Source organism: Pollicipes pollicipes, unplaced genomic scaffold (genome assembly GCF_011947565.3).
Source record: "Pollicipes pollicipes isolate AB1234 unplaced genomic scaffold, Ppol_2.1 Scaffold_5724;HRSCAF=6776_pilon_pilon_pilon, whole genome shotgun sequence".
Lineage (NCBI taxonomy): Eukaryota > Metazoa > Arthropoda > Thecostraca > Pollicipedomorpha > Pollicipedidae > Pollicipes > Pollicipes pollicipes.
In genome coordinates this window covers 17554490-17577921 of record NW_023596746.1, presented here as the reverse complement: position 1 = coordinate 17577921, position 23432 = coordinate 17554490, and the positions used below count along the sequence as shown (strand labels likewise).

Sequence of the window (23432 nt, the reverse complement as noted above, 5' to 3'; positions counted from 1 at the left end):
CGGGAGCAGGGGTGGCCTCCTGCGCCAGGCAGAGACGCTGGCGTGGTCTGGCGCCCGCGCCTGGCACCTCGTCAGCATATTGGGGCTCCGAGCCGCCTTCAATCCCCTATTCTCGTGCACCGCCATCGGTCAAAAGCCCAACTCCCCAGACGGGGGGCCTGGGCCCTGGCCCGCAAGTCTCCCTTAGCAGCGTAATATTTCACGGATCTCTGGACCCTTCACGGATCTCTGGGATCGCTTTGTCTTCTCCGTACGGCAGTATGGACATCAGCGGAACGGAGCGCCTAGTTCTGCGTGCACTGCACTGGCAGGCCGACTGGCGGGAGTTAGCTCTATCCGACGCTGTGGACAGCGACAGAGCGAGACAGGACAGTGGCAGTGTGACACCCCAGGCAGTGACAAAACGGGCCGTGTCTCTGTGCAACACTGCGGACAGTGACAGTGTGGGGCGACAGTGACAGTACCAAACGACGACACTTCAGGCGGCAGCTGAACAGCACGCTTCCTCTGCGCGGCCCTACGAACAGCGGTACATGACAGCAACATGTACTGCAGGCGGCCACAGCGGGAGAAGCCGTAAGTTACAACAGCAGCGCGTGATGGCGCCTTTGTTCACAACGGCAGAGGGGACATTACCACCGCTTTGTTCGCACTGGGCTGTAACTGCCCCGCGGAGATCTCGTTTAATCGACTGCTTTAAGGTCGATCATGGCACCACCAGCCGGTGCTATTGGCCTGCGCCCAAAAATTCAGAAAGTAAAACGCATAACGCTGGAGCCATCAAATCTAGAGGGGCAGGCAGGGGTTGTCCCGTCCCTCAAATCGGCGTTTTTTCCCGCCATAAATATTTTTCAGGTTTTTGATAGAAGATTAAAATCGACGTCATGAATTCCTACGTAGCTCCGCCTTGTTCCAGTCCTTTGAGGGAACCCCCACTGGGCTGTCGATCGTATGAGATCCTCAGAAGTGTAATTGTTTGACATCGTGCCAAGTGAACAGTGGGTGACTGGTATTTAGTTTACCTCGACGCTAAGTGCGCCACGTTTTTCCTCCACAGCTTACGACTCATCCACTCGCTTCACACAATGTCCATTGTACTCGGCAGGTAATGGGAGGCAACATTCCACTCCGGTGTGCGCGGTGGTCGCGCCCAGACCACTCCCCATTCACCATTCCACGCCTGGCGGGCTGCGCACCCGGTCCCGTGAACAACTGGAGCTGACGGCGCCGGCGCCGAGAAAGCCCGCCGGGTCGGGCGGGTCGCGCGCCGCGCAAGGCCGTTCCCAGGCTCCCTGCGGCCTGCCGGGTGCCAGGGGCCGCAGCTTTCACGTGGACCAGCAGTGTGCGGGGCGCCTGGCGTGCGTGGCGCAATCGAAGACCGCATCACGAGCCATTGAATCATATCGTGCTTTCATCTAAAGGTAGACCGAGATGCTTTCATGTGCTGCGCATGCATGAGATCGAGCACCGTTAATGATGATCATCTGGGTTTGTATTATACGCTCAATGCGTTGTAATCCACAATGGGTACGGGCCCGTAAATTAGACGGGCGCCAACGCAGATTCATAATGCGAGCATCATCGGTATTGAGTCGACAGGGAGTGTTGGATATCACGATTTTGTTAGGCATGTTACAGCCTCTAACAAGCCTTCAGAATGTAATTGAAATGGTAATCACTGCATTTTTGTTTGCTTTAATTATATTCCCTAAATAGAAAACAGAACGTTGTCGACTTATCAGAGCCTGATAACAACAAAAATTTGATGATGACATTTGGCCCTCAAACTTCAATAGTCATGCGGCACCTGACCATAGTACACTGTGTAGAACTGCCGTATACGTGACGTGTTGCTGGGAGTGGGCGCTCGAGCTCCTGACGCTCTCAGAGCTGGGATCGGTTCAGACATAGGTGACGTTCAGGCAGCAGAGGTGTCCTCACTACCGGACCCGGTTCAGGCGCCAGAGGTGTGCTCACCACCAGGCCCAGTTCAGGCACCAGAAGTATGTTCGCCATCGGACCCGTGCTCACCACCGGACCCAGCTCAGGCGCCAGAGGTGTGCTCAGCACCGGACCCAGTTCAGTCACCAGAGGTGTGTCGCCATCGGACCCGCGCTCACCACCGGACCCGGCGGAGAGTCCGCGGAGCGGCTGACACTCTGACGGAGCCCGGACGACAACTGGCGCCTGGCGATCGGCTCTCACCGGCCCGGCCTCATGCCGGCCCGTGGCTGAAATAATCCTGCACCCCAGCTTGGCAGCGCTTTCATCACGACCTCGCTATGAACCCGGACGCCATTGCCTTGCCTAGCTGTGAGAACCTTGGAGATGCAGGAATCTTTAGCGAGACGTGCCTGCGGGTATGATTACGCCCCGCGCAGGTGCGTTTGTTTGCTGGCATAGTTCAGCTTGTGACAATCATCAGGGCTGGTTCAAAACCACCGTCCGCATTCTACACAAGACGGCTTTCATACAAGTGCTGAATGGCAGTTCGTAGTACGCGTATCAGGGCGAAACAAAACATTGGAAGGCGCAAGAACTTCCTTGTAAAGTCCAACACGTAAATGCAATCTATGAAAACTTCCACTATGCGCGTTTTCAGCCTGAGTCGTGAAAGTCAATGAAAGTAGATTGTTGAAAAACGGTGCATAGACCTGCGTCAGGAAAAACGGGCGTAAGAAGACCATCGTGCAGTTAGAAGACACCTCAATTCTATCATAACTGGGCCACCTCCAGCTGCTCGTGGACTGGTGACTGATCCTGCCGTAACAAGGATGGCCTCGCAGACCCATCACTTACCAAACTGAGCTATCATAATGGCTCATAGTGAAGACCCTGGCGAACACAGCGCAGCCCTCAATTAAATGCAAATAACGGACGACACGTGTCCGATTCTCGCAGCCTCGCAGCTTTGCGCCACACCACACTTTGATTGCGTCGAGACCAGCGCAGCAAACATTGTCAGGTCTTTGCGCCTGCTTCGCCCGGCGGCCTCGGACTGTTCAAGTGTTCAACACGCAACCGCGCCGCTGTCCACTCCTCGAGGCAAATACCACGCTGGCCCCAAGTAGGCGAATGGGTTTTATGTAGGCGCATGCGTGAAACTCGAGAGCACTTAATATGATGGGAAGCAAGATAACAAGCAGAGGAATTATTCAGCCTCTATCGCGCGCCACCGCCTAATTGCAGCATTCAATCCCATCACGATGCATCGGCGTTTGGCACCAAAGCTCCGCCCTCCCATCGCATGGGGAAAGCTGAAGCTTTTTGTCCCACTCAGCTGAATGGTCATTATTTGGATAAAACGACTTGAATCGACAGATTGAGCTCCTTTGATGCCCCAATCTCGCGCACGAATGGGACAGCTGTGCGAGCTGTAGAATGGTGCTTGTAACAGCGAGGTGCAAAAATGACCCCTGAAAACATTAGCAAATACTGTCCATTCTTAATGCCCGTCTTAGGAATGCCCTGTACGCATCTCAGAGCCATGCGCAAAAGGGGCGCACGATGGTGTTCCCCGCGTGGCTCGCTTAAATCGACCAGCGGGGTTCGCTCCACACCGACCCGACGTCAGCGCTGAGCGGTAATTGGGAGTGATCTCTTCGCTGATTAAACGCCGCCCGGTGCCTAAGGCTGATGCATGCCATCCACCCTCTTTTCAAAGCGGGCTTCGCCGACGCGCGTGCGGCGGTGGCCTACCTTGGTTCCCGCATGAGCTGTCGGCGCCTCGACGGGCAGCTGGGCGGCGGAGCTCAGAGCGAGCTGACACGGGAGCGGCGCCGGTCAGCGCAGCCGACACATCGCTGATGGCGGGCAGGGTCAGCTCCAGACGGCGCGGGGTCAGGCCGCCGGCTCAGGCGGGGCCGACTGGGTCGGGGCGGGTCGGCGGGGCGGCAGGGCGGCCAAGACACGGGGACCGGCGGCCCGCGCTCGTCCGGCACTGAGTCCTGACTCCAAGTGCTGTCTCGAGTCCCGACTCGGCGATCTCCTGCTCCGCCGGCCCGACACCACCGAGTGACGACCGGCTGCCCAACAGGGGACACATGTGGGTCACAACGACGACTTTCTCCGGTTTCAACCAGGCGCGCCGCTGATTTCACTCTCGACTACGGTGTGGAGCGTGGGCGACCGCCGTCGGAAGGTGGGGGCACGCGTACTATAAACCGCCATGTTTCTTATTTGAGTGATGCATTTAACACGCAATGATGACAAACACAGGCAGTGTTAAGGTCATCAACGCGCATCACAGAATAGGATGTACGATATCGAGAGCATGTGTCAGATATATGGAATCCACTTCCAGTTCAGTAAGGCAGAACTCGGATAGCCTCAGCCCGTGGTGCCGTACCGCCGTCCCGTTCCTTTGTCGAGGTTTCCACACGCGACTGACCGTTGCTCCTCAGTGAAAGCGCGCTGCAACACCACCTGACCTATTCTGACCTCCGGCTGACGTGCGATCAGATGGCGTCCAAGAGTCTTGCGCTTCGGTAACCACCGGCAAGCGTTTTCGTGGTCCGTAAAATTGTTTGCTACGCCTTAGCAATAAATATTTATCTATTCAGACGATACAGAAGTGATAGCCTTATTCCTCAGAAAAAAGCAGGAGAATGGAGAAATATGTTGGACAACGGATATTCTCCGTGCCGTCTAGGTAGAATGTATGGAAGAAGCGGAAAAGTCTAAGAGCGCGTTGGGGGATGGGTAGTAGGAGGCCGTGATACTCCTATCGGACCGACTGGATTCTTAAGGTTACCTTACTAGAGTGAGCATTTGCTCTGGAAAGTTAAATATATCGATTAAAAGTAAAACTGCGCGTGCGCATAGCTTGGAAAGGACGACAATAAATATAACAATTATCTGATGACATCTTTCTTCTCGAAGCCTAAATGCCAGCGAGGCAGTTGATGTCATTTATGCAAGTATGTGGTTTCAAGGGGCTTGCACGCAAAAGAACGTGGTTCACGAAATTAAGTGTAAACTGTGTGAAAAGATGGGAGGGAGGGGCACATTCTATGGTCGGCGAGTCCGCACGCTCTTTTTCGTTTGCGATATAATGGACACTTCCAAGACGCTAAAAGCAAAAACAGGATCCCCTTTCGGTGATCATGTTTTGGCAAAACACGGTCAGGCTGAAATTGATGCAGGTATGAACCCTATGCTCCTTTTAGAACTCAAAGGTATCTACACAGCACAGGATCACCCAGACAGGAAAATAACTGAATCTATTGTTATAAAAAGCAGTCGGTTAAACCTTAACGCATAGGGCTCGTCATGGCCCGTTATGTGAACGTGATATGTGCCTTTATGTGTGATGTGTGCTAGTTTAAAATCGTTTGCATGTGTAGCGATGCCCGACGAGGGATGTGCAATGCCTGTTTACTTCAACTCGCTTGCATGTTTGAATGAAGTGTGATGCGTGACGCCTGCTTGCTTGAATTCGTTTGCACATACACGTAATTTCGCGTATTATAATTGTTAGATAGGCACTGTATCGTGGTTATGGTTGGACATCGCTCTTGGTTTCATCCCCTGAAGTGGTTGGTGTCCTGTAAAAGCTGCAACTTGCTGTTTCAACAAAGCAGCTACAAAATCGAGTAGGATCATTGGCATGCAATTTTGAAGTCACTTCTGTTATCGTTTCGATAAAGACATCTTGCCCGAAATACCAACCAATCTGTTTCTCTGTCTGTTGTTCTGGTTTTTCTCCGAGGAATAAGGCTATCACTGCTGTCTTATCTACGTGAATAATGTTCCTCGCTAATGGCACTGAACAACTAACTTTGGGGCTGCTGCATGGCTGCTTACAGTTTCCTCAGGATATTTCATGGAGCTAAGCATGATATGATGCATCCTCTAAGGGCTTCCTCATTGGATAGGGGATCTCCACCCCACCGGTGTCGCCAGAAATGGCAGCTGGAACGCACCCCGCGGTGGGACGGAATGGCTATTCAGGCAATGGACCGGTAGTGATGATGTTCCCCTGGGTGTTCTTATCACGAGCCCCTTGCTCAAACAACGCAAGGAGTCTCAAGAGTGTTGAATTGAGTGGATCGAAATGAGGTAAAAAAATGGACGAGGCCAACTCATGCTCGTCGGAGAACGTCCATTCTTCTGCAGAATCGACTAGTGAAACAAATAATATACAGTTTATAGCGAAAACAGCCAGTTTCAGACCCTGTATACCTGCCACCGTCAGGAGCTAGAGCAGCGATGGCCGGGGTTGCGGCTTCCGTAAAACCAAACAGCGTTGGCCGCTGCTGGGAACGCCAGACGGCGGGGCGCCGCGCGCGCGAGACCATCATCGTGAAATATTTATTCCCAAAACTTTGAAAATAAATTCAAACCAGCCAAAGATTTGATTGAGCGTATTTTAAAAGAAATTGTTCCGGGATGTCCTATGGTCAATTTAACAGTTACAGCAACACGGGAAATAACGATTGTATTTTTCATCTTCCAGTTCTAATAGTAATAAGAATACCACTACTGTCTTATCTGTGTGAATAATGTTCCTCGCGAAAGCACTGAACAGCTTGCGTAGATCTCTATTTAGGTAAAAAGCGGATGTTCTACACCGCATCTCTTCACCTTTTCTAGTCTGTTTGAACTCACAACAAGACAGGGTCTGCAAACATTTGTTTAAAAAATCAGCCTTTTGTATATTGTGGATGACATGCAAAATGCAGTGCAAGCGCATTGCTCATTGCACTGCATTGGGAGGTTTTCCTAAAATGGCATTCTGCTGTGCTTCGCCCATTGATCAAATAACAGCTTTTTGGGTTCAAAATTTGAGCATCACAACGGGCCTTCTCATAGCTCGTTAATGACCGGAAACCCCTGACATTTGTATTGGGCTCGAAGTGAATTAGCTATTGAGCTCAAAGTTTAAGCAGGAGAACGGAAGAAGGAACCTCCCCATTCGGAGCGCATCGCGTACATCACTTTGGATGCAACTCGAAGGCACAGTATACTCACCAGCCTCGCAGGCAATGCAGGATCACTGACTAACGATACTTAACCGCATCCAGCTCCCTTGCATAATTTAAGCCATGGTCGGATTTATTCGATAGTAAATTCGTGATCTCGAGCCTCTATTTCTTCCTGAATGCAGCACAAAAATATTATGTGAGTTGCCTATTTTCCCCGCTTCATTACGTACGAAGATCTAAAATGTGCATCCCATTCAGGCGACTACTGGATTGAAACACTGAAATTAACTGAAACCGTGCATACGAACTGAAGCCATAGCTGTCCTTACTTAAAAGCCCTGCCTTAACTTTCATCCAAGGTCTACGCGGTCGCGGCCCCATTTCCGAAAGTGAAAAACGGATTTTTTTCCTTTCCTTGCAGTTGATTCGTACAGATGTTCAGAATTTGCCATCATTCAAATTTGACGTTAGAGTTGCTTTTAAAACATAGACTTTACGTCCTGGAGACTAGAGTGACTGGAAGAAAACAACGGAGACCGGGTCGCTTCAATCATGTTCGAATATTGGTTTATTATCATCGGTTTTGCCAGCGCTCGGAAAGCTAGATAGGACATGCAAACGTTTGGTTAGAATATAGTCTTGAAATTTGATACTTGAAAACGATGTGAGAATTGTTTAGGCTTATTACAAAACTGTAATATGGAACCATATTGTTGGTGGTTTTGCTGCAAAATGCAACGCAAGTGTATCGCTCGGCAGCGTATAAATCCTCCTTAAATTAACATTTTACTGAGCTTAGGCAGCAGTGCAGCCTTCAGAGCGTTACGCACGTACACTCAGCCTCTCCAAACGGCCTTTCCGCTGCCGACTGCGAACGTTGGTGCCGTCTCCGTTCTGCATGGTCGTCACCTGGCCGCTGCCCGTGAGTCCGCAGAAGACACCGTCGTCCGGCCGCTGCCCGTGCATCCGCAGAGACACCGTCCATCCGGCCGCCGCCCCTCGTGTCCCCAGAGACGCCGTCGTCCGGCCGCTGCCCGTGTGCCCGCGGAGACACCGTCACCCGGGCCCGCCGCCCGCGTGTCCGCAGAGACACCGTCAATCCCGGCCCGCCGCCCGCGTGTCCGCAGAGACAACCGTCGTCCGGCCTCTGCCCGCGTGTCCGCAGAGGACACCGTCGTCCGGCCGCTGCCCGTGCATCCGCAGAGACGCCGTCATTCGGGCGGCCGCCCTCGTGTCCGCAGAGACGCCGTCACCCCCCGCCGCCGCCGGTTGCGTCCGCAGAGACACCGCCGTCCGGGCCGCCGCCCGCGTGTCCGCAGAGACACCGTCATCCGGCCGCCGCCCCGCGTGTCCGCAGAGACACCAGTCATCCGGCCGCCGCCCGCGTGTCCGCAGAAGACACCGTCATCCGGCCGCCGCCCGCGTGTCCGCAGAGACACCGTCGTCACGGCCGCCGCCCGAGTGTCCGCAGAGACACCGTCATCCGGGCGCCGCCAGTGCATCCGCAGAGACAGCGGCCTCGTTCTTCTTTCTTCTTCGCCGCAAACCGTGACTGGAGTCTTCAGCCGGCACGGCCCTGGCCAACGGTGATGATTTGGGTTTTGGTACGCTACAGGCTGCCTGACCCCACATCTGATTGGGATGCCCTACCCATGTCTTATTGAAAGCGCTAACGAAAACCGCGTGTCATCAGGAGCAAACGCAGCTCCCAGCGGCGTGATGGCGTAGGCAGGGCTTTGAACGCTGTGACATGCAGGTAAACAGCCCGTGAACGTACTGGTCAAAGCAACGTACCATTGAAAGTGGCGACGGAGGCAGCAAGCCACCGGATCATGAAGAGTGGGACAGGCGCACCAACCAAGCAAGGAGCCCACGGCCGCATCAGAGGGAGCAGCGCCGCCTGGGTCGCGTGGTGTCGCGGCGTCAGAGCCGGTGTCGCCGTGATGCGCTGCTGACCCGACCGGCTTGGTGGCGCGCCCCACCCCCCTGGTGGCCACTTTCACTGTGACGCTGCTCTGCAGCGCACGCTGCGCCGACGCTCTCCCCCCTTTCTCCCGCTCTCTCGCTCCGGTCAGCTCGGCGGCCAGATACGGCGCGCTCCCGGGACCGTCCCTCGCTCCACAGCCCGCACCTTTGTTCTGCTGTAAGCGCTTAGACTTGCTACCCAGCGACGGCTGTTCTTCTCGTGGTGAGCCGGCGACTGGACTGCCTGATAGCCTTGCTGCTTTTAATTCGATTTGTGTTGCCAATGGCGGCCTTTACATCTCGGTCTCAAGGTGTCTGAGGCAAATGTGCTACGGACTAACTACCGTCTAAGCCCTTGAAGCGAAGGCTTAGAATCCATAGTGTTTGATGAATTCCCACAGCACCCATCCGACCCCGATGACCTTCGCGGCTCGGCACAAAAGCGCTATGGCCACCGGCCTCAAGACGACAGTGCCGCTGCCGCGCCCACCAAATGACTCATGTGCCGTCGTGGCCGACCGCTTCAACCGTACAACTGTCTGTTTTCGCGACGTTTTCAGCGCGCCGAGATCGTGCGCCGTTGCGCCGGGCCGCGTCTGAAAGTCGAAAGTGTTCCGCTCGCTCGGCACGCCTGCGGACGGCGCGCGTCCTGCGCCGGTCGCCGGTCGTCGGCAGCGGCGGCGCCGCGTCGAGCAGACCTGGAGGAAGCGGGGTCCGCGGAGGTCGGCGCGATCGAGGGAGGTCTCGGCTTCGCTGCCGGCGCCGGCAGGGTCCGCGGGGATCTCAGGGTCGGCGCGATCGAGCGGAGGTCTCGCTTCACTGCCGGCGCCGGCAGGGTCCGCAGGGGGTCTCAGGGTCGGCGCGATCGAGCGGAGGTCTCTCGGTTCACTGCCGGCGCCGGCAGGGTCCGCGGAGGGTCCCAGGGTCGGCGCGATCGAGGCGGAGGTCTCGGTTCACTGCCGGCGCCGGCAGGGTCCGCGGAGGTCCCAGGGTCGGCGCGATCGAGGGGAGGTCTCGCTTCACTGCCGGCGCCGGCAGGGTCCGCGGAGGTCCCAGGGTCGGCGCGATCGAGGGGAGGTCTCGCTTCACTGCCGGCGCCGGCAGGGTCCGCGGAGGTCCCAGGGTCGGCGCGATCGAGGGGAGGTCTCGCCTTCACTGCCGGCGCCGGCAGGGTCCGCGGGGGTCTCAGGGTCGGCGCGATCGAGGGGAGGCCTTGCTTTACTGTCGGTCCCAGGTGCACGGCGCTGGCCGGCCAGCGGCCGCCCCAGCGCAGGCGCCAGGGTACCGCCGCCAGCTGATGAGCTGCGGCTGCTGGCACCGCCGTAAGCCACTGTCGCGACTTCCCGTTTTACTCCTGTCACCGTTGAGGCTATGATTCGGCCTCTGCCGGCGGCAAAAGTCCGACCAAGCCGCACGCCGGCGCTGCTGATCTGAGTGTGGGCAGCGTCCGGGCCGCGTCGTCGCTTGCGTCGGTGGCGTCTCGTCCTTTCCGTGACCCACCACAGACAGCAATCACATGCGGTCTCGCAATGCGAGACGCTCTGGCATGTATCAAAGGAATGCGTCACTTTCTCAAGGCGCAACACAACACTCCAATTAAACTCCAGCTCTCACACACCGGCTCCGCATTGCGTGACGGCGTCGCGACGGTGCGTGACGATGTCATGTCACCGCCAGCGCGAGATCGCCCGTCTTTGACCATACCTTCGACCGGCCCGATGCGACGGACGTTGTTCGGCCTCCAGAGGATCAGTAGGAGGTGACCCGATGTTAGGGACGCCTCCTCGCTACAGACATTTCGCTACATTGGGCATGATGTCCGGCCCTTCAGGGATGATGGCAGCGCCAGAGGACTTTGTTCGGGCTACGGGCCTTACCTTGCCGTAAGGGCGTTATCAGGCGTGAGGTACGTTACCCGTGCATCCGAACGGCTTTTTTCCTGCTCGGCAGACGTCGTGCGGCTCGACAATCCACCTGACGTTCGGCTGGTGGACTGAGCCATCGCTGCCGACGCCCGACACCGTGCCCGAGCCATCGGCGCCAACGCCCGACACTGTGCCCGAGCCATCGCCGCCGACTCCCGATTCTGTGCTCAAGCCATCGCCGCCGACGCCTGATTCTGTGCTCGAGCCATCGTCGCTGACGCCTGATACTGTGTTCGAGCCTTCGCCGCCGACGCCTGATTCTGTGCCCGAGCCATCGCCGCCGACGCCTGATTCTGTACTCGAGCCATCGCCGCCGACGCCGGAGCCAAAGCCAGAGCCAGAGTCGGAGCCGGAGCCGGAGCCGCTCTCCCGCCTGTCTCCCGCAGCTCGCGGCCGGATACACCGGCGTGTGTCGGAACCAGCCCTCCGTGCCAACCACTCTCCACGGCGCGGCGCGGGCCGGCTGGGGGACAGGCGAAAACGCGGCCGTCGGCCTCCGGGCCGGTTGCGACGCCCACTCGGTCACCAGCCTCCCTGTCCGGACGGAACACACCGGAAAGGCGGCGCGCAGATATAGCAGAAATCCGCCTGCCAGCGACCAGTTTGCCGCGAGCGTTGCGGTTTGTCGCGGTTTACCGCTCTAAACTGGTGAATTATTCAGTACGAGGGCTGTGATGCAAACACGGAACAGATCATCCAAGCCACAGGCTCACACGCATGCGCTGTGGGAACAGATAGACGAGTGCACACTGGCACATCCTTATTTCATGGAATTGGCTAAGAGGCCGCACCGGTGCATGCTGGATTATCAGCATCAGCTTTGGTGAATTATTCGAGGGGAGTAAGCCTAGTTTCGCATGAAGTCTGCACGCGTTCTATGCGCTGCGTTCTTCTGCTATGCGTGCACTGCGCTAGGAAAACGATCACCGCAGTACATCTTCAGTTGGTAGTTTTACACACAGACGCGATCTTGCTGTATTTGCGACGAACCGGATCGGTAGCATACTAGGTCGCATGGCAGGAATAGCGACGGCACCTGCCACCACGCTGCTAAAATCTCAATTATTTTAACACGCACGCAGGAAACTGGCGGGGGGGGGGGGAATAAATGCATCCACCTCTTCGTTTTGTTGTACAATCTCCATGACCGGGGGAACCGACAAGACTGTGTGTTTGTCCTATTCCAGATGACCATAAAGTGTGTTGTTACACAAAAGCACATTCATTCGGTTACAAATTATGGGTTACTGGCTCAAAAAGTTTTACGAGCGGGTGGGATTGGGTGCGCGGAAAGGGCAGTAACGCAAGCGATAGTGTGCTGTGATTTCCAGCCAACTATGCATGCCGTCGTGCATATTAACACTATAGTGTCAGATTTGTTGCGTCTTATTGTAGTGCATTTTCCAGCCGAATAATGACACTGTTTAAACAATGAATAAGACAAACGCACCGATCACCAAAATTTACGCATTTTGACTTTATTCGACTCAGAGAGTATGACCTCAGTTGGCAACATTTGCATATGCAGTAGTTTTTGGCAGTCGCCACCGACCATCAGTATGCTGTGGTTCTGGCTTGTATGCTGTTTATATGGCAGGGGTGGCAGCATTCGCCTCCCTCACTGCACAGAAATCGCAGCGGATCGCCGTTCAGGGCGAGAACCCAGCTACATCGTCATGTCACAAGCTGAATTCCCTCAGGACTCAGTCAGAAAAGGAAGAATTATCAGCTCTCGGCTCTTTGAGATCAACACGTTTGAAGCCATGCTTCCTTCGACTGAAATGTGCGGCCATCTCCACGCCTCCACGCGTTCCAAATATCCCGCAGTAACCCCGACGCGCCGTCGATCCATGACCATCAGAGTGCCACCTGCTTTCGTGCCCCCGACCTCGCCGGGTTCTTTGTTGGTTGCAGTACGCACATGGATGGACAAAAACACCAGCCCAGAAGGGCAGCCGAGCGAGGGAGCACGCTGTCAGCTGTGGTGATGGGTGCCGAACACGCCACGGAGACGGCCGGCGTCCCCGGAGACCGGTGCCCCAGGAGGGCCGACACAGGCTACTGACACGGCCGGCGTCCCCGGAGACCGGTTGCCCCTGGAGCGCCGACACAGGCTACTGACACGGCCGGCGTCCCCGGAGACCGGTGCCCCAGGATTGACACAAGTCATTGACAGCCGTCACCAGATGGGACAGAATCTGACTATGGTTGCCATGTTTTCGTTTTACCGAAGGGATGAACATACATTGCCTCACAAGTTTGATCAATGGAAGGCCAGTGATAAACTAGAAAACATTTCACGATATAAAACAATATTTCTCGTAAGAACATCGCGTAATGTAAAATAAAGCACGCTGGAAATTAAGATGCTTGGGTGTTTGAAACTATTTATAAATGATGCTGCCTAATTCTAGCAAAGACTCATTTGTGTTTCAGACGCAAAAAGCTGCAAAAAGGATCCGACAGAGCGAGTAAAACGCTGTATCTTACGTGGTGCGGGCCTCAATATGTCCATGAAAGCACTTACTGATGGCGGGGTCGTCCCGGTCTTTCTGGGCCCGGCTCGCCACGCACCACTCCGGCGAGTTGACTAAAGACGCAGACCCGTGACCACACCCCAGGAGTGGGTCGGCCATTAACAGGCTCGGTCTGCGACTCCCCTGGCATTGGAGTCCCCATTACTGGGCCAGTAGAGCCGCGTAAACAAAGCTGAGAGGGGGTCTCCAGGTGAGCCCTCAGTGCCGCCCGACAGCACGCGTCCACTGCTCCCCTCCGTGTTTGTTTGGGTACGCCCGGAATGCGATCAACAGAGACACCGGACACCCCGGGCGCCGACGGTAACTACAGACATTAGAATAAAAAAGCCGTTTGCCGCTGCGAGGGGGACAGCTGAAGGTAAACAGCACCGACTGGTGCTAGCCTCCCGCCGGCCCGCGGGCGGCGGCCACGGAAAGTGTCGCGGGTGCATGGGAACCACTGACCTCGGCGGGGGGAAAGGGACGACAGCGGTAAGCGGACCACTGACCCCGGGTGTGAACACGACTGCCCCGAAGCGAGCGGAGGAGTCCTGATCATGCAGACTGTTTCCTGATGCAGTGGTGCATGCGCTTAGCGTCGCCTTATGGACGGGACCGAGCAGAGAACTGAGACAGGTCGCTGGATTGTTTAGATGGCATGGCTGCCAGTCACACAGCTAGCTAACGGCAACCGAGCATGCCGCAATCATTTGCAGCTGGAGCTCTAGCGGGAAGGACGACCGTCATCCATCCACAGCGCAGGGCTGCTGACTCACGAGAGCAGCGTGCGTACTCCCGAGACGCAGGCAGACTTCAAAACAAGTCCAGATATCCACGTCATAGGCGCAAACAGGGGGCGGGGGAATTCCCTTTCCACAAACCCCTGCACTCTGAAGAGCGCGAGGAGAACTCTACTGAGCCCCCACCCCCCCCCCCCCCTCCCGTCCCCTTTAACAAAATACAAACTGGCTGTGCTCCCGTTCAGAATCACTCACAGGAATGTGAGGAGCTAAATGAGCATTAAGGGAGGAATTGTACTTTCAGGTACCTCAAAACCGCAAAACGGCTGTTATTCCTCAACTTTTGGACGCGCTGCAGGGCTGCCCCTGACCATAGCGTATAGGCCGATGTCTTTTGCCAGCATCCAGCTAGCTGCGGTTTCTCATCCGAGGCTGAAGCAATCAGCCGAGGCTCCGACGGACTCGGGGCCCAGCTTGACGCCACCCGGCCAGAGGCGTTCATTCACGCCCGATGAGCCCCACACAGACGTCGGCGTAGTAGAGGAACCGGGTGGGGCGCGCCCGGGTGTCCGGCACGCTGTGTCGACCGCTGATACCCGGCACACAGCAGTCCACGGAGCGCGCCGAGCCCGTGGCGAGGTGTCCACATCATCCCGGCGTCACACTCCACAGCAGTCCACGGAGCGCGCCGAGTCCGTGGCGAGGTGTCCACATCATCCCGGCGTCACACCCCACAGCAGTCCACGGAGCGCGCCGAGTCCGTGGCGAGGTGTCCACATCACCCCGGCGTCACACAGTGGCGGAACCACATTTTGTATTTTCGCATTCGAGTCACTATTCGATCGATTGCAATTAGTGATGGAACTCTATTAAAGTACCTGAAACCCATAACTAGAGTACAGCTACGCTTGCCGGAGCTAATGACGGGGAACGGCAGATCACACACGGGCGCCGGTACATTGTGGGCGGTACTGCTCGCAGCGGCGGCCGACGCCGAAGTCCAACGCACACCGATACGACGTTCGCGCGCGGGTGCCTCGCGCACCAGCGCATCGTCCTCAAGCGAGGACAACAAATAACCAGAGCCCTGCGTACGTCGGGTACCTGCTGAAGCGGGCCGAGAGGCGGCCGTCTGCTGGGCGCTAACACGTCCGTCCGGCCGGATAAGACCTATTCTCCACACGGCACCGCCACGGGGCGGCGGCGCCGCCGTCCGGCCGCGCGTGCGGAGCGCCGGAGCAGACGCCGGGTCGCGGCTGACACCGCGTCCGCCAAGCGGGGTGTCACTCCGCGCCGGCCGCGCGGTCCCCAGGGCCGTGGCGCCGCCGGGCGGGTCGTATCACACGCCGGTGGCGCCGCCTACTTGAGCTCGGCGCGCGCCTGCGCCACCTCGTCGTCGTCGTCAGGCGGCGCGGCCCGCTCCAGGATGGCCTGGCCGACGCCGCGCACCATCTCCTCGGTAATGTGCACCGATACAATGTCCGAGCCGGGGATCTCGAACATGGCGTCCAGCAGCAGCTTTTCCTGCAGCGGGGCGGGGCGGCGTGACAAGGGGCACGCGCGGCGGCGATCATGCCGCGCCCGCCACAGTAGCGGGCGTGTGTCGTGTCTAGTTGGCGAGCATCAACAAAGGACGTGTTGGCACCTACACCGTGTGTCCGTCGGGAATGGATGGGACCATACTTGCTGCCGCGCGTCAATAACGAAGGTGATGGTACCAGGTTCGTGCGACAGCCAACAACCAACGTGTTCGGGAGATGGTGGCCGCCGGTGTGGGACGGTGCGAAATACGGTCCACAAGCGTCTGTACGGCGTCGCGTCTGTAGCGCGTCACGTATGCATGGCGTCCCGCCTGTAGCGCGTCCCGTCTGTAGGACGTCCCGTCTGTAGGGCGTCCGTCTGCGGACCGTTCCGAACAGAATCGTCCCGTCTCGGGACCGTCCCATCCCGTCCCATCTGCGCACCACACTCACCACAATAGCGCGGAGGCCACGGGCGCCCGTGCGTCGCTCCATGGCCATGGAGGCGATCGACTGCAGCGCCCCCGCGCTGAACGTCAGATCCACCTGATGGCATGCGAGTTACGACGTCAGATCCACCTGATGACACACGTCATCACGTCAGATCCACCTGACGACACATCAGTCATCACATCACAACACATCACGGCAACACAGACCGGACGTCCGGTGCACCAGGCGACATGACACTGACGTCACCGGCACGCGTGTCCAACAGCGGCGAACTGATTCAACACGAGCTTCGGAGCATGCGACTCATACGCGCGAACTACCCCGCTGCCCGGTCATACTCGAGTACTGAAATCCAATCGGAGCGGGTGCTGGCTGAGCTTGCTGGCCGGGCCCAGTCCGGCCCTGATCTTATGCCCACCGCTGGCGTGGAAAGCCGTGATGACGTCACCCACCAGACGGCACAGGTTGGATGAACAGCCGTGCGGCCGAGAGGCAAACCTAATCACACAGAAAGTTCCCGCTCTACCGTGAAGGGCATGACTGCAACTGCGCGCTTGAATTTTGACGAAAACTGTCAATCGTAATTACTTAACATGCCATATGGCACATTCTCTGCGCCACCAAACTGATGCATGGCTTAAGGAACTTGTCCTAGTCCGGCCGTGAGGTATCATCAGCCGCGATCTGGCTCCCTCTGTCATCACGACACGCACGGCGAGACAGGGCCGTACCTTGTCCATGCCGAAGAGCATCTGATACTGCGGTATGAGCGCGTTCTGCGGCTCGGTGAGGATGCGCACCAGCATGTCTGTTGAGAGCGAGTGGAACGGCACGATGACCGGGAACCGACCGCAGAACTCCTGCAACACAGCGGCGTGTCAGACCGACGCGGCGGCGGCGGCACGCGGCCAGGCGATCACTTGCAGTCCCAACCCCCGGCTCTGAGCGGGCGGCGACTCTGCAGACACCGACGGCGCGGGCACGCGTCCTCCGCAGAGGACGCGTGCTCTGCTCTGAGCGGTCGCCCCCGGCTCTGAGCGGGCGGCGACTTTGCAGACACCGACGGCGCAGGCACGCGTCCTCCGCAGAGGCGCTTCTCACCGCCACGGGACAAGTTCAGTGCACGGCCGACCACGACCAAGCCTTGACTGCCACCGCGAGTCAGACGGCGCCACCTGACCCCGTCCCGCCAGGTCGAACCGACACCGGGACCACGCATGGGTCGGCGCGACAGCCGCGCCGTCCCCGCCACCTACCGGGATCATGCCGAACTCGATGAGATCTCTGGCCTCGACGGCGGTGAGCAGGGCGTCACGCTCCACGTTGTCCTCCTCAACGGCCGACGGCTCCGACTGGTTGGCCTGGTCGGCTTGCGAGGCTGCCCGCCGCCCCGGCGACACGGACGCCGGCACGCCGAAGCCCAGGTACTGCCCCGCACGCCAGCCGACCACGGTGAGTCACCACAAACGGCTACAGCGTGTTCGTACCGGCAACAGCGGTTCGGGGCGCCTCACAAACCACAATCTGTCTTAATGACACAGGCACTTAGAAAAACACTGCCACTGTCGTGAAAGAAGCGTCAGCTACTTCGCAGACTATATCCTGAAATTTTCACTCGGGTAAAACCGCATGGGCACTTGCGTGACGAATCTCGTTCCAAGAATCCATACGATCCAAACCAGGAGCGGAGAACACAGATTTACCAACGCAATCACCGCGCCACCAATACACCAGGCAGAGATCGAACCACGCAAACCAGGCCCAGCTGACAACTGCGGCGCCCTCGGTGGCGCGGCGCCTGGCCAGCTGACAACGGCGGCGCCCTCGGTGGCGCGGCGCCTGGCCAGCTGACAACGGCGGCGCCCTCGGTGGCGCGGCGCCTGGCCAGCTCACCTTCTCGTTTTTCCTCCTGCTGATGACGCGGTCGAGTCCGTTGAAGGCGCCCGACGCCACGAATAGAATGTTGGTGGTGTCCACCTGGATGGACTCACCACGCAGCTTCCGCGGGGAATTCTTCTCCGGCACGTTCACCACCGTCCCCTCCAGCATCTGGCCGGCAGCAGGCTCCGCTCACGTCCGGACAGATGGCTCGACACGCTGACACATGGGCCTGACAGACGACTTGACACGCTGACACGTGGGCCTGACAGACTTGACACGCGGACACATCGGCCTCGCAGACGACTCGACACGTTGACACATGAGCCTGACATACTCGACACGCCGACACATGGGCCTAACAGACGGCTCGACGCGACAGGCGAGCCTGGAGCACGATTAGTTACGCAGATGCACGACTCACGCGTTGACCTAAAGACATGACACATGACTCAACATGCTGGTACGACGATCTGACACAGAACTTGCGGTGACACGCAGGCACGGCGCACCACTAGAAACGATTGGCATGCCACTTCATTAGCAGACAAGGAGGACTCGCCACTCGACGCGACATGTCGACAGGCAGGCGAAAGCCGACACATGACTTACACGGTGGCGCGCGGTCCTTATTTGCCGCTCGACACGACTGATGGTGATGACCGTTTGCGATACGACTGAAACGCCACTTATCTTTGGGAAGTAACTGAAACGTCACCTAAGAAGCAAACTGACAGAGACCGTGACACATGGCTCAGCACGCTGACAGGCGGAACTGACACGGCGTCCTGACAAACACCGCCTGCCGCGCTTGCTGCACCACCGGCATCACGCAGCTGGTCGCCCTTGGGTCGCCCTGTCCGGTGCCCCGGCCGACGCCGGGGGAGGGGGGCAGGCCGGCCGATTCCGGCCGCCGCCTCACCTTCAGCATGGCCTGCTGGACGCCCTCGCCGCCCACGTCTCGCAGCTGGTGGATGCCCGGCACGGCGCCGATCTTGTCCACCTCGTCCAGAAACACGATCCCTGCGGCGAGGGCGCGGGTCGGCCTATCGGATACCGGAGCACGGCCTAACGAGGGCCCACCGGACACCGGTACACGGCGTGACGAGGGTCCACCAGACACCGGAGCACGGCCTAACGAGGGCCTATCGGACACCGGTACACGGCGTGACGAGGGTCCACCGGACACCGGAGCACGGCCTAACGAGGGCCTATCGGACACCGGTACACGGCGTGACGAGGGTCCACCGGACACCGGAGCACGGCCTAACGAAGGCCTATCGGACACCGGTACACGGCCTAATGAGGGTCCACCGGACACCGGAGCACGGCCTAACGAGGGCCCACCGGACACCAGTACACGGCCTAACGAGGGCCCACAGAACACCGGAGCACGGCCTAACGAGGGCCCACCGGACACCGGTACACAGCCTAACGAGGGCCCACCGAACACCGGAGCACCGCCTAACGAGGGCCCACCGGACACCGGTACACGACCTAACGAGGACGCAGGTCGGCGCACCGGACATTGGCAAGCGGCCTAATAGGCCGGCTGGTGGCCTCTTCCCCTTCTCTGGTATAAACAGCGTTAGTGTTTACGTCAGCCAATCAGTCTTTAGCCACGGCAGGGCAAATGATCCCGTTAAGCCTCACTACCGCATTGAACGCATAACAAGCACTACTCAGTGCAACTGGAACACCGACTTCACAAAACACCCCTTGTTATTCATTCCTTTGCAAGTTGATAGCCCATTCAGCTTCATTTCCACATTACGTCAGCTATCTACGACATCTCAGAGTTGCTTTGACTCTCGCCGGTGACATCTCTAGCAATGCACAACGGGATCTATATCATTAGTTATTTCACAACGCACCTAATGCGTGAGGCCCTAATAAATCCCTGCACGAATACACTGGCGAGTACGGCTCTGTGATGGCACCAACCACATGACTGAGCCTCCTCATCGCTGAGAGGACTGAGCATCTGCCTAACCTTGCTGGGCGCGATCCACCTGGTAGTTGGCGTCCTGCAGTAGTTTGGCTATGACCGACTCGATGTCCTCGCCCACGTAGCCCGCCTGAGTGAGGGTGGTGCAGTCGCAGATGGCGAAGGGCACGTCCAGACACTTGGCAATCGTCTGAGCCAGCAGCGTCTTCCCTGGAGGAGCACGGAGCGCGCTATCAGTGTGTCCTCGCGGTCCAAGGGGCGGCATTCAGCCTGTCAAAATGTTTGGACGGCATTTGGGCCGGCAGTGATTTTTCAACGACACTCGGGACAAGGGAATCGGTTCACTTCAACTTCGGGTGGCCGCCGTTTGTATCATGGATGCCCGTCCTTCCAAATATCTCCGGTACTAAATGGCCGCCACCTCTAACATTCGCATGCCCCACGTTTGCGCGGCGATCCCCGGAACATGCGGGATAGCACGAGCTGCAGCGTGCCGGCCGCGTCGGCGGCACCTACCGACGCCGGTGGGCCCCAGCAGCAGGATGTTGGACTTGTCGAGCTGCATGCGGTGCGTCTTCGCGTCCAGGATGTCGCTGCTGTGCGCGGCGCCGGGCGGCGGCTCCGGCGGACTGGCCGGCTTGCCGGCGCCGCCCGCCGCGTCCGGCTGGTGGAACGTGACGCCGAGGCCGTGGTTTCTGCGTCAGGCCGGTGATGTGCAGTAGGTCTGTCGGCGCGGGACGGGCACGGTGGGCTCCGGCTCCGGCGCCGTCGGCAGCTCGCTGGCGACCTGGCGTGGCAGACGCAACCGAGCCGCGCGCCGAGCGATTCCGGTGAACGAAACATGCCCAGACAGCACCACTCACACGCATGGGCGTGAGACGCACGCGGGCGGGTCACTCCGGTGACTGTGAGCGTCAGTCGACACCGACTCTAAGCGCCGGCGGCGACAGAAGCGTCGGCCCCTGGACCGGCTGCAGCGACCCCACCGACCAGCGGTGGCGACAGTGCTGGTCCCCGAGCACGCACAGCAGAGGCACAAGCCGCCACAGCTGCATTTAACGGCGTCCCCGAAGCCCTCGGAACAATTTGCAAGTGGTCGCTGTGGCGCCGAGGTGCCACTGGCCTGACCCGGTGACAGCCTGTGCCGGCCGCGGAGGCGGCGGCTTTGTTTCTCGCCGTGGGAGCCACGGCGCCGGAGTGGACGCTGCTTTGGCCTCCGAGCTGCAGTGAGGAGGCCGCCGCCGGGGGTTAGACCTCCCGCCGCTCACCTCTGTGGGTGAAGGTGTGTGAGCTCTGGTCGCCGCCGGCCGTCGGCCCCTGGCCGCCTCCACTTCCGCCTCCGCCTCCTCCTCCGCCGCCGCCGCCTCCGCCCGTCGCTGGCATGTTGTGGTAGATGCGCTTGTAGTGGTTATACACGGCCACGGACAGCACCTTCTTGGCAGCCTGCTGACCGATCACCTGTAGCTCCAAGTACTCGTAGATCTGCAACAGTTTGGCGTCAGGTCAACAGGGCCCGCGTGACCTCAGCACTAATGGGAAGTGATCTCGCTGACACCAACAGGACCCGGTACGTGGCATCAATAGCACCAATGAGACGTCATCTTGCTGACACCAGCAAGACTTGGCATGTGTCCTCAGTAAGACCATTGGGACGTGAGAGAACCTGACGCGGCGTAAGTAAGCAAGCACGAGATCGGGTGATTCCAACAACAACGGTACGGACGGCAGCCCGTTTCTCACAGCGGACCCCTGTGTGATCCCTGAGCCACCACCAGGCCGATGGTGGTCGATGCAGATCGGCAGAGCTTAGTCCGTGAATGCCAAGCATTAACTGGTCTGAGCGACAGCTTTCTGTCACCAGTGACAAACAATGGCGTTCGCCGCTGCTGCCCTATTGTAACCGGCTTTCCTGTTGACTTCTTACAGAGCCCGAGCTATCGGGTGGGTCGAGCAAGCACCTCGCGCAATCCGGCTGGGTGCATGCACTGATTACGGTATCTACCAAACAAGCAATTAGTACCTGCCTTCTGCACGTCTCACAAAACATAACCCACCAAGGCAGCATATAAAGCACGATCAGGTGCTGTCCGCACGAGACAACGGCCCAAAGTCGGTCGGCAGCGCAACTTCCCAGCAGGATGCGATTACGCCAATGTCACTATAATCCACATCCTTTAAGCTACGCCCGCGACTGGGGCCTGCTTCTGGACAGAACATCAGGGGTTTTGCCGGCTGGCAGCGGCCGAGACCACGGGCATCCGTCGGCGGCACACCGCCTACCTTCTTGGGCGGCGGCGGCGGTTTTCTCTGCAGCGACTGGCGGTGGCCCAACTCGTTTTCTTTCATCGTCCGCTTCGAGTCCACGTCCGACAGCACGACGAAGAAGTGGTGGCAGTTCTCACACTTGACGAACCGCGTCGACGCTGAAACACGCGGAGCTCTGAGGTCGCACGTTCGCCGGCAGAAACTGACCGACTTCATTCCGCGAGCGATCAGCCAGCCCTCTCTTACAAAAGCTTGACGAGGGTGGACACTGCACCCACTGGTTTGACTGCATGATAAAAATAAAGTTGAAGCGACAATTTAGCACAGCGGAAGCACACGTTCCAGCGCCAAAGATACATGCATGCGCATATCTTGTCGCTTGTTGAAACTGGCAGACACCGATACCACGCGCCTCCCAGCGTCACTCACAGACGAAGGTCTCCACGTGCGTGCACGGGTCGCCGCACTTTGGGCAGCGGAGCTGGTCTTTCTTCTTGCCGCCGCCGTCGCCGCCAGCGGCGCTGGCCGACTTGCAGGCGGCTGCCGACTGGCTGAGCGTGCGCACCGGCAGCCAGAGGAGGCGGCTGCGCAGGGCCGGCCGCACCGCCGCTGCCCGACAGAGTGTGCGGTCAGCACGCTCACCGGCCGATGTCAGACGGACTCGCAGCCCGCCGGCAGCACCCCAGCAGGGTCACGGACAGGGCGGGCCAATATGACGTCAGGTCGGGTCCCGTGCCTGCCCAGGCCTGGGACGGACGCGGGTCACGGTAAATCCCGCCCATGACATTGTACAGAGACTCACACGATAGGCGGCGCTCAGTTGCTGGGCACCTCCGACCTGTTGTGTCAACAGTCCACCGAGTGGGAGCGGAGGCGAGAGTCCCCTGCACAGCGCGGGCGGATAGCGCCATCTCCGGGGCGACTGGTGAGCCTCCCTGTCACCCTGCGGTGCCGTGGCCTAGGCACCCCACGGTACCGGCATCACGTGGAGGCGGCCCGGGCCGCCAGGTCGGCGCGCGTACCTCCTCTGGCGGCGGCCGGCGACAGCGCCATGGGCGCAGTACGCGGTGAGCCGAGCGCATGTTACACTTGATGCCGGCCATGCTGGCAGCTGCCTGAAACCAGCACAACAGTCAATGGCCTGTGGGGCCATCACAATGGAACAGGATGTGGTGATGATTTGATGAATCCATATTGTCATGCTCATATTCTGCCACTATCACACAGATCATTTTAGTCACTATCTACAAATCATCTTAACTATTCAAAGTGGTAAGTGCCTACATGACCTAGATG

General features: G+C 58.5%; 1 protein-coding gene across 1 annotated transcript in view; it reads right to left on the bottom strand.

The window, feature by feature from the left end:
* The window catches only part of LOC119102749 (ATP-dependent Clp protease ATP-binding subunit clpX-like, mitochondrial), a 30573-nt gene extending 7384 nt beyond the window's left edge, over nucleotides 1-23189 (bottom strand). The window contains 13 exon segments of the mRNA XM_037226206.1: nucleotides 15436-15596; nucleotides 16046-16138; nucleotides 16777-16905; nucleotides 17302-17472; nucleotides 17939-18094; nucleotides 18846-18946; nucleotides 19917-20081; nucleotides 20388-20571; nucleotides 20573-20595; nucleotides 21140-21353; nucleotides 22152-22294; nucleotides 22566-22745; nucleotides 23159-23189. Coding sequence (XP_037082101.1) covers nucleotides 15436-15596; nucleotides 16046-16138; nucleotides 16777-16905; nucleotides 17302-17472; nucleotides 17939-18094; nucleotides 18846-18946; nucleotides 19917-20081; nucleotides 20388-20571; nucleotides 20573-20595; nucleotides 21140-21353; nucleotides 22152-22294; nucleotides 22566-22745; nucleotides 23159-23189 — 1751 coding nt within the window.
* Nucleotides 23190-23432: the final 243 nt, after the last annotated feature.